This window comes from Thermobia domestica, chromosome 9, assembly GCF_964235325.1.
Source record: "Thermobia domestica chromosome 9, izTheDome1.hap1.1, whole genome shotgun sequence".
Taxonomy (NCBI): domain Eukaryota; kingdom Metazoa; phylum Arthropoda; class Insecta; order Zygentoma; family Lepismatidae; genus Thermobia; species Thermobia domestica.
The window spans coordinates 107,514,336-107,529,042 of record NC_137462.1 but is presented as its reverse complement, the minus strand read 5'-3'; the positions used below and the strand labels follow the sequence as shown (position 1 = coordinate 107,529,042).

General features: G+C 36.7%; 1 protein-coding gene across 7 annotated transcripts in view; it reads left to right on the top strand.

Moving 5' to 3' along the window:
• The window catches only part of LOC145694914 (isoaspartyl peptidase/L-asparaginase-like), a 61,674-nt gene extending 54,810 nt beyond the window's left edge, over positions 1–6,864 (top strand). For all 7 annotated transcript variants that reach the window (XM_081771674.1, XM_081771671.1, XM_081771668.1 and 4 more), the window contains exons 6-7: positions 924–1,034; positions 6,598–6,864. In XM_081771674.1, the coding sequence (XP_081627800.1) occupies positions 924–1,034; positions 6,598–6,806 (320 nt within the window). In that variant the 3' untranslated portion in view covers positions 6,807–6,864. The remainder of the gene's footprint in view (positions 1–923; positions 1,035–6,597) is intronic.
• The last annotated feature ends 7,843 nt before the right edge of the window (positions 6,865–14,707 follow it).

The following is a 14,707-nucleotide window of genomic DNA, read 5'->3' as shown; positions in this document are numbered from 1 at the left end:
TTTATCTGATAATCTTGTATGTTTCTTTTATACTGTTGTTCCGTAATATTGTTTGCAAATTATTATTTTTTTTCTTGTTTAGGCGAATATATTTATATTCGAGTAAAGCCAGCCTGTTTTTATTTCTAATTTTTTACACATACAACACACACACACACACACACACACACACACACACACACACACACACATATATATATATATATATATATATATATATATATATATATATATATGACGAAAACAGTGATATGAAAGAAGAGCCTAGTTGTGTTCGCTTTTTTCTACTTTCAGCAAAGAAAGCGAACGCACGCTTCAAAGTTCAAATCCTCTAAAGCTGCCTCACAAGAAAGTCACAAATATGTCATTGTTGAAAAGAATACTCCCTCAGCCGTAAACAAGGCTCAGTGCCCACCGAAGTTACTCACTATAACCTGCTATGAGAGAGAGAGAGAACGAAATTTCAATGCACTGTTGCAAATCTTGACATACAAAAAGAAGAGAATTAAAGGCTTGTAGTAAAATTATAAGTCCATGGGTCCAATCTTTTATAATCGACCTGACTCCATGCAGTTTTTTGTAACGATTTGTTCTTTGCTTACTGAGAAACTGTGGTTTAAAAAAAAAAAAAAAAGTTTTAATATTATTAGATAGGGGGAATTCGACTCGGCGGAGAGGTTGCAACTGTCTTAAATTAAAGCTAACAAATATATTTCTTCATGTACTGCTAAATTATAAAATATAGTAAATTAACCTGCAAAACTTCGTTGTGAACAATATGCTTACATTTACATATGAACTTCGAGGGTAATGAAGTATTTTACTAACAATTTATCCAACTTCGTACAGAAATGTTTCAAGAAATTATTTATATTGTAGTAAGCATACAAAGAAAGAGTAAATATAATCTTTCTGTAATGCAGGTGCTGGTGGCTACTGTGATGATGAAGCTGGAGCTGTGTCAACCACTGGAGATGGGGAATCTATAATGCGAGTTTGCTTAGCCCATCATATAATAGAATTGATGAGGCAAGGTAAGAGCATTTCGTTTTGTAAGACTTTTTTTTTCTTTTTTGTCATAATTAAAATGTGCCCGTTATTTGTCTAGTTATTACATGATTATTATTAATATTAATTTATTACTAAGATGAAGGAACATGTGAAATCTGGCTTCGTGCTTGAGAAACATCCGAAACGAGTTTGAATTTACTGCGGGTTCGAATCGCCTCGCATCCCGAAGTCCCCTTCCTAATCTATCGGTTCGCATAAAGGTTACCCGCTTCCTGTGTTCGCCATATTAAATTAACCCGTTTTCTCCTCTATTTCACGGTGAAAATGCAGAAGTTCTTGGAACTAAATGTTACTTGTATTTTGTATATTGATTGTAAATCTATATACCACATGTCGTGCTTTTATACTTAACAGTTAAGAAGAAACATGTAATACACAGCCTGTCCAGTGGCAAAGGTGACTAATGAGAAACGAAAGACAAGACGTTGTGGACTGGTCCAGACACACCTCTTGAGTCAAAATGCATTGAAGCGGTTGTAGAATTTGTTGAAGCTGTCTAGGTATTTGTGTTTTAGAATTGCGGTAGAAGCTTTTTGGATATCTGGAATAGTGTCGAAACGCCTTCCGTTCAACTCCAATTTCAGTTTCGGAAAAAGCCAGAAGTCGCACGGAGCCAAATCAGGAAAATATGGAATGGTCGAGCTCCACGATTCTTACTTTGCCCATAAACTACTGTACTATCCTGCTCTTATATACGGGCTCATTGTTGTACAACACGTACCATGAACCTTGTTGCCGATATTCAGGTCAAACTCTACGACTGCTGGTCAATAGACGTTGTAAAACACCCACGTAATATGCACCATTTACAGCGTGACCTTCTGGAGTGAATTTCTTGTAGATGATATCTTTAAAATCAAAGGAAACAGTGAGCATAGTTTTGATTCTGCTTTTCTGTATGCGCACTTTCTCCGGTTTGGGAGACTCCTGACCCTTCCATTCGGAGCTCTGACGCTTTGTAAGTGGTTCGTACTGAAAGCACCATGTCCATTACTGTTATAATACTTGACATAAATCCTGGATCCACATCAGCTGCTTCCTATTTGATGTCTTTGCAGTGCTCCACTTAGCAATAGATTGTTTGTTTTCTGAGCGTGTATAGCACAAGTTTCTCACAGACCTTTCGTTTGGCCAAATTTTCGACTAGAATGAGATAGACAATGGACTTAAGAATTCCGGTATGATACTAGATTAGCCTTGCAGGACCACACCGATCCTTGCGTAAATCTCCGCCATTGTTTGGATGCTTTCGTCATTTTACATAGTCGGTGCTGGTCCTGGTCGTGGCTCGTCTACAATGCTTTCCCGACTAGCAAAAATCTTGCGTACCACTTACGTTTTTACGGCTCAATGCTTCACTGCCGTAAAGAGTTTGAATAATTTGAAATGTCTCTGCTGCTTTTTTACCCAATTTGAAACAGAATTTAATGTTGGCACATTGCTCCATTGCTCTCTTTCTTACTGACGTTCAGCAGGTTCTGTCAGACGCAAGATCCATACGCTTCGACTATCGATCCAAGCGTTTTGCAACTTTAACGGAAGATAGTCGAAATGTGTCGTTAGGTAGTAGATATCACTGGTGGTTCCGCTCCTCTCCCCCTCCCCCCTAAAAAATAGTTACCTTTTCCATTGGACAAATTGTGTAGTAGTAAATTCCTCGTCCTTCCGGGATTGAATTTCCAAAATTCGTAGAAGTTAGTAAGATATTCGTATTCTGTTTGCGAAAATTCCCGATTTGTCGAATTCCATAATTTAGAGTGCAGGGCTCATAGTGAGTCACTTTTTTTAAAAAAACTAAAAGTTACTTTTTTTTTTCAAGTTGGTCACTGAAAGTTACATTTGTCACTAAAAGTTATTTTTTGGAGGTAAAGTGACTTTTTCGTGTGATTTATGTTTTGCATTGGCAGTTTTCTAAGAAAAGTATAAAAATAAATGAGAAAAGGCAGAAACTTGTTACTCATTACTCTTCTGAAAGCTTCAGTACTTGCTGCCACATGTGAAACAGCTTTATTCTCACTTCAGCTTTTATTCTTTCTAAAACACAGTGGATGGTTGGTTGATGCTTAGGCTCTGAAGGTGGGGTTGAGAACCCTTCTGTGTCTATTCTTTCTTCTATTATAATAGTCTTTTAGTTTTCTCTCGTAATAGTTAACGCTCCTCTCAACGTTGTGTGTTTGTGTGGTTCATTATGTTCGTCTTGTGTTATGCTTGTTGTATGTTTTATTTTGAGAGTAGGTGATGAATTTGAATATTTCATGGCTTTGAGAACTCTCAATGCTAAGTTAAATATAATATCTGGAATGAAGAAATTTGGAAATAGGCCAGAACTGGTTCCACTTACTCAGAAGCTTCTTACATCTGTTAAGTCTGCTTACCGTAACCACAAAGCATACTTAGAAAACTTAAGAAAGGAGGAAGCTCAGAAAGAAGAAAAGGTGAAACAAAACAAACAAAGAGAGAGATGATGGAGAAATTGACAAAGGAAAAAAGGGGCATGACGAGATTTTGCCACTTTTTGGCCACTTTTTCGTGTGCTTTTGGTTACTTTTCAACTATTTACAAGAGACCAGACCACTATGAGCCCTGAGAGTGGGATGAGTCCTGAGAGTGGAATAAATCCAAAAGGAATAGATAGTCGTGGTTAAATTTTACTACCTCTTCACTTAATTCTTTAGGGTGGAGTTTCCAAAATTAGTTCAAATGAATGGTCCTCATCTGAGATCTCGCTAAATGAAAATCGGAAGTCTGTTTTCTGTTTAAATGTAGGCATGATTAGTATTTAACTGGTTTATTCATTTATTATGGTTTTATACCAGAACTTGAGAAACAATAACAAATCTTTATCGACATACTTTATAATATCGCACCAACATCCAATGGACCACTGTACCTATATGTTTTTGGTTTGTTAAACATAGGGTTATATTAAATTGAAGAAACATTCTGTTACTGATTAATTATAGAAGCATGAAATATATTTTGACAATTCATGTTATTTATGTTCAGGTTAGCGAGCTTTCTTCTCGGAGATAATATTTTGTTTAAAAAATTAAGATAACTTGCAACATATTTAAGTGTATATTTTTCAATAGCCATTAAATTCAATAAGAAAAGTCGTAACTTACCTGTTTCACAACGCGTTTGTGAATGCAAGTGCTTCCTTTACTGGATGCTATAATTCTTACAATAGCAGACTTGAAATAGTAGACAATATATTCACAAGTTCTTTTGTAGCAGTAGTATGTTTAATGTTCTGGGTTAACTCTCAATGAAAATGCCTGTTGTACGGATCACATATAGTGTTAATTCTGAGAAGAAAAATTAAAAACCGAACAGTTTCATTAAAGTTGCTATCTCTGCAAGGTTGCACCCTTTCTTGTGCATATCATAAGGTTATCCTTATGAGTACTTAAATAATTCTTAATAATTTATTTTCGATATATAAACACGTTGAATTTTTTTGCGCTTTCTATACCTATTGATTTCTACGCTCCTGTAAGTAAATTATATGCGACATCCCATCCTTTTTGGAAGCATTTTCACGTCTTTAATGAAATGTGAACTCGGAATTTGAGAGCTTTAAACTTGTTACTGAACTTAATACGATAGTTTAGATGCCCATGAAACGACAGCTGCCGTAATATATCTGGTTGTTTGATTGCCACATAATTACCACGTACTCCCAAATACGCGTAAATTTAACTAATAATATTTTATATATTGTAACACAATGTACATTATAGATCATTCTCGGAATTGACCCAAGCCTATCACCATATGACATAATAAAGTTTTATATATATATATATATATCTTTCTAGTGGAAGAGAGTGTGACTGGGTCATAATACTGGTAGAGGTTTCGAAGATTAAAGAGTTATTAGTTTGAAAAAAAATAAGTTAGGTCTATAAACTTTATCATAAAGAACTTGTTCATGTGCTCTCAGTGTGTAAAATGTTTGTGAATGAACGCTAAGATAAAGACTTAGGAAGGAATAGACCTTTGTAATAATATTTTTGAAGATGTAAACTGGGTGTTGCAGGCCTCGAATAGAATTTGATGAATGACAGACGAGAATGTCAGTACTCCTTGACTGGACTGATTGTATCACAAGTGTCCTTTGTTCTTAGTTGTGAGAACATAGATTGCCGGTGTGGGCAGAAGAAAAATCATTTTTGTGTGAGAAAGAGGTACACAAACATGGAAAATATATTTTTCTAAATTTTGAAGCTATTAAAGAATGATTTATTTATATATACCACCAGCTTAACACAAATATTTTCCCAGTGATGAAGAAAGAACATAGGACTGTGATGTAAATAATAATGGTTACACTTTGCGGTTTGTGTCTGAGATTTATTTGGGCAATAACGCTAAAATACTTCCTTTAGGCGTACCATGATTTTAAGAAATGTCTAAGAAGGTATATGTTTAACATGTGAGGAAGTGGGACTACAATTCAGTGTGAGTGGACAAACCATTCGGCAGCACCTCCATCAACTTAGGAAGCACTACAAGTTGGGTCCTACATGATTTGACTCTGGGCCAGAAGGCAACGCGAGCAGAAACCTGTGTTTCTTTGCTATCTCATCTGAAGAGGGAACCATTTCTGGACAGAGTGTTGACATGTGATGAAGAGTGGGTCCTGTACGAAGCTCCACGGCGCCATCATCATTGGTTAGCATTCCATGAACCGGTTCCAAAACAGCACTTCACCAGAAGAAGGCCCTCCTGTGTGTTTGGTGGACTGTTCGCGGCATCGTGCATCGGGAAGTGCTACTAGCTGGTCAGAGCATCAATACAGCTGTGTACTGTCAGCAGTTGAGCCGTGTTCAAGAAAAAACTCAAAACTCTGGAGACAGCACTCATGAATCGCAAAGGGACACCATACTACACCTTGGATTGGAAACACTATTGCATCTGTCATACTCCCTGGACGTTGCGCCGTCCGATTATCACCTGTTCTATTCCTTGGACAATCACCTTATAGGACGCCAGTTCAAATCCCTAGTAGTGGTGCAAAATGCACTTGATACCTTCTTCGCTTTACGGCTCACCAAGTTCTGCATCGATGGAATCCATAGCCTTTCAGAACTTTGGCAGAAGTTCGTCGATGCTGATGTGGACTACTTTTAAGGTACGTCTTAGGTGACATATCGATGTTCGAAGGTGGTTAGTGAAAAAGCAAGACAACTTTTTTGGTTACCTTTATATATGTAGAGACCTTGCATGTTTCAAATTTTCATTCTCTGCTCCTCATCCTCCCTCTCCCTCACGTAGCCAAGGATTCATTGAATGCGTGCAGGTCATTGCCAGTGTATAACAGTTTCTGATTCATATAGAATTAAAATTGGCTTGGTAAGCTAAGGATTAACAGCGGTCATACGTAGGCGGGTACCTTAAAAATAAATTTTGTATTGTTGCTTGTAAGTGGTTTCTTTCTAATTGTAATTTCAATTAATATTATACTAGTAATTTTAGTTTCTGTGTTACAAAAGTGACTAATGCACAGACTTCATGTTGTAGGTAAAAGTGCCCCGGAAGCTACTAAATTGGCCCTATTGGCAATGAGGAAAAGAGTAGAAGGAACAGCTGGTGCGATCACCGTCTCAAACAAGGGCGAAGTTGGTTACTATTTTACTTCGCAAAGGATGGCTTGGGCATATCAGTGCGATAATACAATCCATTATGGGATAAATCATGGTGAAGACTTTTGCGAGAAAGTAGGAAATTGACAATATTGAACGTGGAACAGAATCAAGGAATACATTATTATTATTATTATTATTTTTAAATAATCGCTAATCCAGTCACTGTATATTTTCTTCGGGGATGAGATTTTAGATAATTGTGCTCCTGTTTTATTAAATGTATGATCAGATGTTTTACAATTCAAAAGGTAGTATTAATGAAATGACGTATTAAACATGGTTTGTTGATTTGGGAAGAAGATAAATTATTGTATTAAACATGGTTTGTTGATTTGGGAAGAAGATAAATTATTTTATAGGTTATTCTACGTAATGAATTATTTCTGTAACACTGTCATTCCTTAAATAATACATGTACTTCATGTTTGATCTTTTATCATTCCCAACCGTTATTGTAATAAAGAAATATGTTTCAAAAGCTAATTTCTTTCATTCCCCCTCTCTTTTTCCATAACAGCATCCGTATTTTGGTACGATACAAAATCACTCAGTTTTATGTTTGCTAGAACTTCTACATTATCATTACTGTCAAAATGAATAAATAGTTGTGGTATTATGTACAGAAAGTGTAATAAAAATGTGTGCCTTGAGGATAGTGAATAAACGCCCACCGTTTGTGTGGAGTTTGACATTTCTTGTCATCACCAATGCCATATAAAATATGGCTGTGTAGAGTTTAAAATGAAATAAGATCAGATATGTACTACTGGGATTGTACTCAACACTACCAACAAAAATCACATATACTATTCTGTTATGTTGAAACTCCAAATGCCACATCATTTAGAGAGTTGTAAGAGACATAGCCAGTGTAAATTTTGACTGATTCGAACCCATCACTCGTGTGGAAAAGTGAAAGCTCTTGCATAGTGTTAGAAACGAAAAGGACATTTTGTTTAGTGATAAGAATCAATGTTGTAAGTGAATAAGAAAAGCATGAAAGCATAAAATTACGAAGTGAAATTTCTTCAACAGTTTTGGATTTTACGATTTTAAACCTACAGTAGAATAATTCAGTCTTCGAAAATTGTCTTACGGGAAAGTTGAAATTCTTGGAGTGAACCAGAAACGATACTAGATGGCAGAAAGTTTTTGTAAAGGAGGGACATGTCCTGATACTTTTAAATTTTGAATATGTTCTTAGTTCGTTTAATTACTGCCTCCCCCTCTTGAGCAAGATGTTATGCAAAAAGCAGACAAAACACATGAAATGACATGAACTTGGAAGATTGAACTCCCCTCCCCCTTGATGAAATCCTGCATGTGATACGCTACTGTATGGTTCTATATGTTCAGGCGTCGCTTCGGTCTGTTAATTTAGTTGGAGTCGGTGGTGTGGTCCTGTAATCCAGCTCTTTCGGGAGCAATATAGTGTGGTGGGGAACGGTCCATCTTTCAGTTTAACGTCCTACGATTATGCCTTTTAAGTTAAGGGAGACGATGATTAAGACAAGTGAATGATGATGGGATAATTGGTTGAATGAGAAAATGAGAGGAAACTGGAGTACCTGGAGAAAAGCCACGGACACGATGTTGTCCACCACTAATGTACTTGGCCGGGGATCGAACCAGAGACCCCACGCAACAGAAGTGAGCGCTCTACCACTGAGCCACCGCGCCCCCACCGGGATCGGCCCATATTGCGAGTAATAATCTTGCATGGTAGTCTGTGCATACGCCGCCAAACGCACCAAATTAAAAGTCCTGTTTTTGATTCGGAACCCGTGTTAGGCGGCCCGAAAAATGCATAACCTTCCTCTAGGTTCCGTCCGTCTCCGTCCTTCATAACCTCTGTGTTGTATAAGAATATATAGGGGAAAAACTCGAAACGCTCCATTGACTTTGAAAGAAGTTGATTATTGCTCCATAGTTCAACTGAAAATCCTTTTTACCAATAATTATCTGGATCATCATGCAAAATTTAGCCTAGAACCGTTAATCTGTTCAGAATAATAAGCGTCATAAATATGTTCCTTGGTCGTTTCGCTGAAGAATGAACTTAACTCCCTACTAAAACCAAAAGGATAGAAATCCACTACAACTTCTGGTTTCAATATTAATCCACATAGAGCAAACACGATAAGAATAGGTACAATCTCTTTTAGACCCTCTTTTCAAACCGGAAGTGGCAGAAATGAACCACTTCCAATTTTAACGCTTTAAAGCAAAAGCTAATAGATAGCGAGAAACGACTTTTAAGCATCCCAACAATATATTCTTTAGTCTGTCTCCACTAAAACCGGAAGTGATAGAAGTTACTAGCGCTTCCGGTTTCAATATTAATTGAGAAAGTATCACATACAAAACAAACTTCTTCACGTGATGTACACAGTACACTGCAACTTGTTTTTTACGTATGAAGTTTGAAGTGTCAAGTTGGCCTTATAGACGTTCAAATATTTATTTTTCGTAACTCTATAATATTTCTTAATTCGATTATTTATTCAGATAAATACTTCTATATAGTTTGTGTATAAATAGAGACCCTTTAATATCTCTGCAATGTTACCGAAGGGAAATAAATCTGAGATTCCATACACTAGAATGCATTCCACACCATTAGTCTTTTTGATTTATTTTATTATGTGTTAGGAACACTGAGCTTTAATGATCTGAGCGTGCAAATGTTAATTCTCAAGAGCTTTATTTCGCTACATCATAGCCAGCGGAGCTGATTTCTGCATAACTTTGGGGGACCGTACGGGTATGGTTTAGGTCATATCCAAGCACCAATCGAAACAAAGCCAGATCCTGGGGAATCTAAGGTAACTAGAATCAATGCCCGTGATGACAGTTAACATTCGGATAATTGAGTTGAGTTTAACGTCCGTTTCAGCAGCAACGCTATATGAGACTGGACCGACTGATTAATATAGAATCCGAACCGCATGATCGGATAATTCTGTCCGTGGGGATGAACATATGGGAGTTGAGATATTTAGTACTTTTCTCATGTTTTCTTTGAAGCAATGTTGCGTAAGTTACGATCATATCTAAAGGGTCTAAGTTAAATTGTACCGGTAATATGTGAATCGTATTCACTTGTAAGAATACGTAAGCTCGAACTCAATATATTGAAATGGTCAAGATGAAGGGGACTTATTTCTTCTTATTTTTGAAATACACATAAACTCTGTATTGTATGAAATTAGGAAATACGAGAATTAACTCGGGTAAGGAAGTCCAAAAAGAAAAAGAAGTGAATCTTTTTATCAATATGTTCATTTCGTCAACTTTTGAAAAAGTGGGAAAAGAAGGAGAAATCTCAATTCCCGCAAATCAATCGAAATATGGCTTATTCTTAAGCTAAAAACACTTAATAATCAAGAATTCTCACTTGCAACACGAAAGATAATGCATTTTTCGGACACCGCAACCTATGATCATTTTGTATATCGGAGAAAAAGCGAATAGTCGTGGACATTTGTCGCATATTTTATATTTTGATACTATCCAAAATGGTGATGTGCGTTCAAAAAGTGTGGTGTGGTCGGCAGCTCTTCTCATTAATAGCTAGGGCAAGAAAGCTACTATTACAGAACAATAACATGGAGTAAATAGAAATATTGGGACAATTCAGTCCAGTGTATGTCAGATCAAGATCAGTTTCATTACTTTTCTGAAAAGTTGTTTACTATAATTTATCATTTCAATATTATTAGACTAAATCTTTATATTTCTAACGTATTGAAACCACTAGCGGGTACCTAAAAATTAGTGCAAGCTTGAAATAAGAAGTTTTACATCAAAAGAGAATAATGTAGTGTAATAATTTAAAAATAGGCCAATAAAAATTAGTTTTGGGGGCAGCGCCCCTTCGCATTTCCCTGGATCAACCTGTGACTGAAACAAACATTTTTAAATTCTACAAAACATCATTTCCAATTTATCACAGTCCATGATGACTGAGTATAACTGAATTCTCTAGTGATGAGGAATCTTCGTAACGTAAAATATTCCATAAGACAGGAAAATCAAGTACTGATTACCACATCTAATATCAATATACTAAATCCACTGGGCTTTATGCAGAGTCGTTCTGACGTGTGATTAGTGCCATACTAGAGTTCGACTAACATGCTTCCTGCAGTAGTCAGGCCTTTAGTATGATCCTGATCATACATCAAAACGACTCTGCATAAGGCGTAGTAGCGGATTTAAAGGGGGTTTGGGGGCTGAAGCCCCCCCAAAAATATCACAGCAAGAGGAATTTGAGATCATTCACACTAAAAATGCTGAACATTTTGCTAAAGTGATAAGTTTTCATCTGAATTATGGAAATGGACGAAAATCCTATCTGAGAACAACGGTGGGTCAAGATAGACGTACTGGGTTAGCCCTAATAAAAATTCACAAAGGCATTCCTATTGAAGTCTGAAATAGTGAATCTCTTCGCTCAGAAACATTCCAGAGGATTGCAATTTCTATATGATTGAAGCAAAGATATATAAATTTTGTATTTTTTAGTTCTGTTTTGTTGTGTGTAATATATATTCTTTGTTACAAAGTATTTTATATATCTCCCGAAGAACTTATTTAAATCCTAGCTCATTAACAATACAAAAAATATTACAATGAGATAAATTAAACAATGTAACAATATTAATAAAATAAACCTTTTAAATAGATGAGGTAGAATATCAGGTAACGCCACTTTTTTTGGCTCCATGAACTAATCTATTTTTAACTATATGCAAGTGTATTATATATTACAGTGAAACCTCTACCAACGGACACCTCTATAAAGCGGACACCACCCGTAACGGACATATTTTGTAATCCCCAAACACTGTAATAGGAAAAAAACATATTGATAAACCTCTCTAAAGCGGACACTCTCTAGTACGGATGACAGTCAGTGACGACGCCAGAGGGGGGGCAAGAGGGGCGAGCGCCCCCCTAGTAGCTACTTCTGCCCCCCTGACTGCGACTTAGACTGCCCCCCCAGAGTCCTACAATCATTAAACTTTCTACATGTAGTATTTTCAGTATCATAACCAATCTCATTGTCAAATTGTAGTTTACTTTCCATGCATTTACTATGTGGCAGGTTAGTCCTCAAGCTTTCTTCTTTGAGCGTCTGGGCATGCATGCATATTTCTGTTTTCTAATTTAGCGCCTTTTGAGGTAAATTTTAGTTATATTTCTTTCTTATGATTTTTAATTATTGTGCCTAGCGAACAATACTAGATTTGGTTGATTTGTTTTCTTCTTATTGGATCGACTTCGAGTGGAAACAAAAGAAAGGCAAAACCAGTTACGTAACTTGTTTGTATTTATCCAGGTTTGAAGTTTTCAGTTTCATATTTTGTTTTATTTAAAGGTTCTATACTTCTTTTTTCTGAAACATTGTTCTCGGCTTTCAGTATTCAGAGGATGTGCTTATAACAGCTTAGTTTGCAACTACCAGGGTTTCATTTTTTGAAGGGGATGAAAAGAGTTGTGTTTTCCCTTCCTGCAAATAATAATAAATTTATGGAATTAAATTGATTCCCAATAAAACTTATTGTCAGATTGCTAATCTTTAGTTAGTAATTGGTTCATACTAGTGCTCCGTTACTTATTTTGTTTCGAAGTACTGACGTGACGTCTACCATATTGACTAGGAACTGCTAAAAAATTCGTAGCCCAACCCAGGAGTGCACGTGGAATGGTGAAATTTTACTTCTTCTACACTTCCCCCGAGACTCAATACACTATCTTGTACAGTACTCCAGTTTTTGCAGAAAAGTTAAAAAATCTGAAGATTTCCTCGCACAACTGTTCGTAGCACTACTCTTATCAGATCTAAAATGGCGTCCTTTCAAGTGTTATTTAAGTTTGGGAAATAAGTACAAGTAATAGTTAGACGGAGCTAAATCTGAGGAATAAGAATAATTATCTAGACACTGAAATCCTAGATTATGCAATGTCAGTTGTGATACCTCAATGATAGATAGGTGTATTCTCCTGAAGGAACAGAATTCCTTTCTTTTCATTTTCCGCGGCGTTGAACTTAGAATTTTTCTTTCAGTTTTGTAAGTAATGTAGAGATTCTGGATTAAATTATTGACCGTTGCGGAGGTAGTCCATGAGTACGACTCTATACTTATCCCAGACGAATGTTGCAAACAGTTTTTCAACCTACTTCTGTGTCTTGAACTTCTCGGGGCGAGGGAGAAATGAGTGCTACTACTCCATTGACCGTTGTTTCGTTTCAGGATCATAGTGGTAGAACCATATTTCGTCCATGGTTACTATTCTTGAGCGAAATTGATCAGCATTACGGTCAAATTGGAAGAAATTGGAAAAAAAGACTTCTCTTAATGCTGTCACTCTTTCATTCTCGGGGCCGCGGTGGCTCAGTGGTAGAGCGTTCACCTCTGGTGTTTGGGGTCCCGGGTACGATCACAGCCCCCGCCAAGTGAACTTTGTGGTGGACAAACACCGTGTGCGTGGGTTTTCTCGGGGATCTCCTGTTTCCTCCCACTTTCTTCATTCCACCATTTCATTCATTACTTATCATCACCGTCTCCTTTAGCCTAACCGGCATAACCGTGGGACGTAAAACTCAAAGATTTCATTTTTTCTTTTATTCTCCTGACAGATTTTTTGAGAACTCATTATGCCGAGAACTTGCGCATACCCAAACCATTCTGAATTATGCTACCGACGAGTTCCAAAGAAATGCCCAGAACTGAGAAAGCGGGGTGCAGCCAGATTTCAGACTATAATAAGTATGTCGTGAGTGTACTATACACTTTAAAAACTATATAAATAATAGCTTAAATTATTTTTGTCACTCAAAAACTGAGGTGGCCTAGGCCCTCCGGCCCCGGGCTATATCCACCACTGGCTGAAATGCTGTAAATTTCAAGAATAACGTCACAAATTGCATCCATGATTTCGGGAAGAGTCAGTGCTTTTAATCATCCTGGATGTAAAGCATAATTTGTTGAGAAATCGCTACGTTTATACTAAACCACTTACTTCTTCACCACTGTATATAACGGAGGAGAGTCCCGTGATGTTTCACTGATTTCCTAATTAATTTACTTCGGTGACTTTCCTTGGTGAAACAAAAATGTTATAACAATTAGGATCTGAATGTTCGTGAAATTCGCTGTTTGGACGCACATAATCACTTCAGAGGCTTGAGAAACAATAAGAATTTCATTATTAATATGAAAATTTGTATTTGTACATACAGAGATATGTTTTTCTAAACTATGGTTTCATTTTTCTACCTAGTACCTACATTCCTTCTGGATTGCACTACGACATTTTCAGCAGCTCCTCGTGAATTCTCTAGAGATCAAATACAGATACATGTAGCATTGTAGTACTAGATGCATGTGTTACTTGTTGCATACGCGAAAGTAATTCAATTTATGTTTAGGCTTCAAAAATTTCATTGAAAAATATTTCATGTGCAGACGTTACTTATTTGTTAGTTACAAATTTTACTTGAAATAAGTTTAATTTATAATCATATAGGTCTAATATGAAAACAGCAATGAAATACACAATGTAATGTAAAATAAGTCAAACGTAATAAATATGTCATTTTTGATATGGCAAATAGCCGCCCCCCCGAAAATGTATCTGCCCCTCCTTTGCCCCCCTAAGAACTTAAAGCTGGCGTCGTCACTGATGACAGTGTTTCCGGTCTTTTATAAGTATTATTTACCTCCGTATTACGGACACTTTCTCTAGAAACAAGTTGGAAAGTGCAGTAAAAATACATTTTTAGTAATTCATACATGTATCATCAAGGAAGCATTGTGACATTTTGCCTCCTCAACTGGCTGCTCAGCAACCCAGACGAAGTCTCTCTTTAACAACACTCTCATGTCCTTTGCTTGCATCCACTCCCACCCAAACTGTTTTAGACAGAAAAGTGTTTGACAGTTACCCACTATTTGGGATGACACGTTATGGTACTG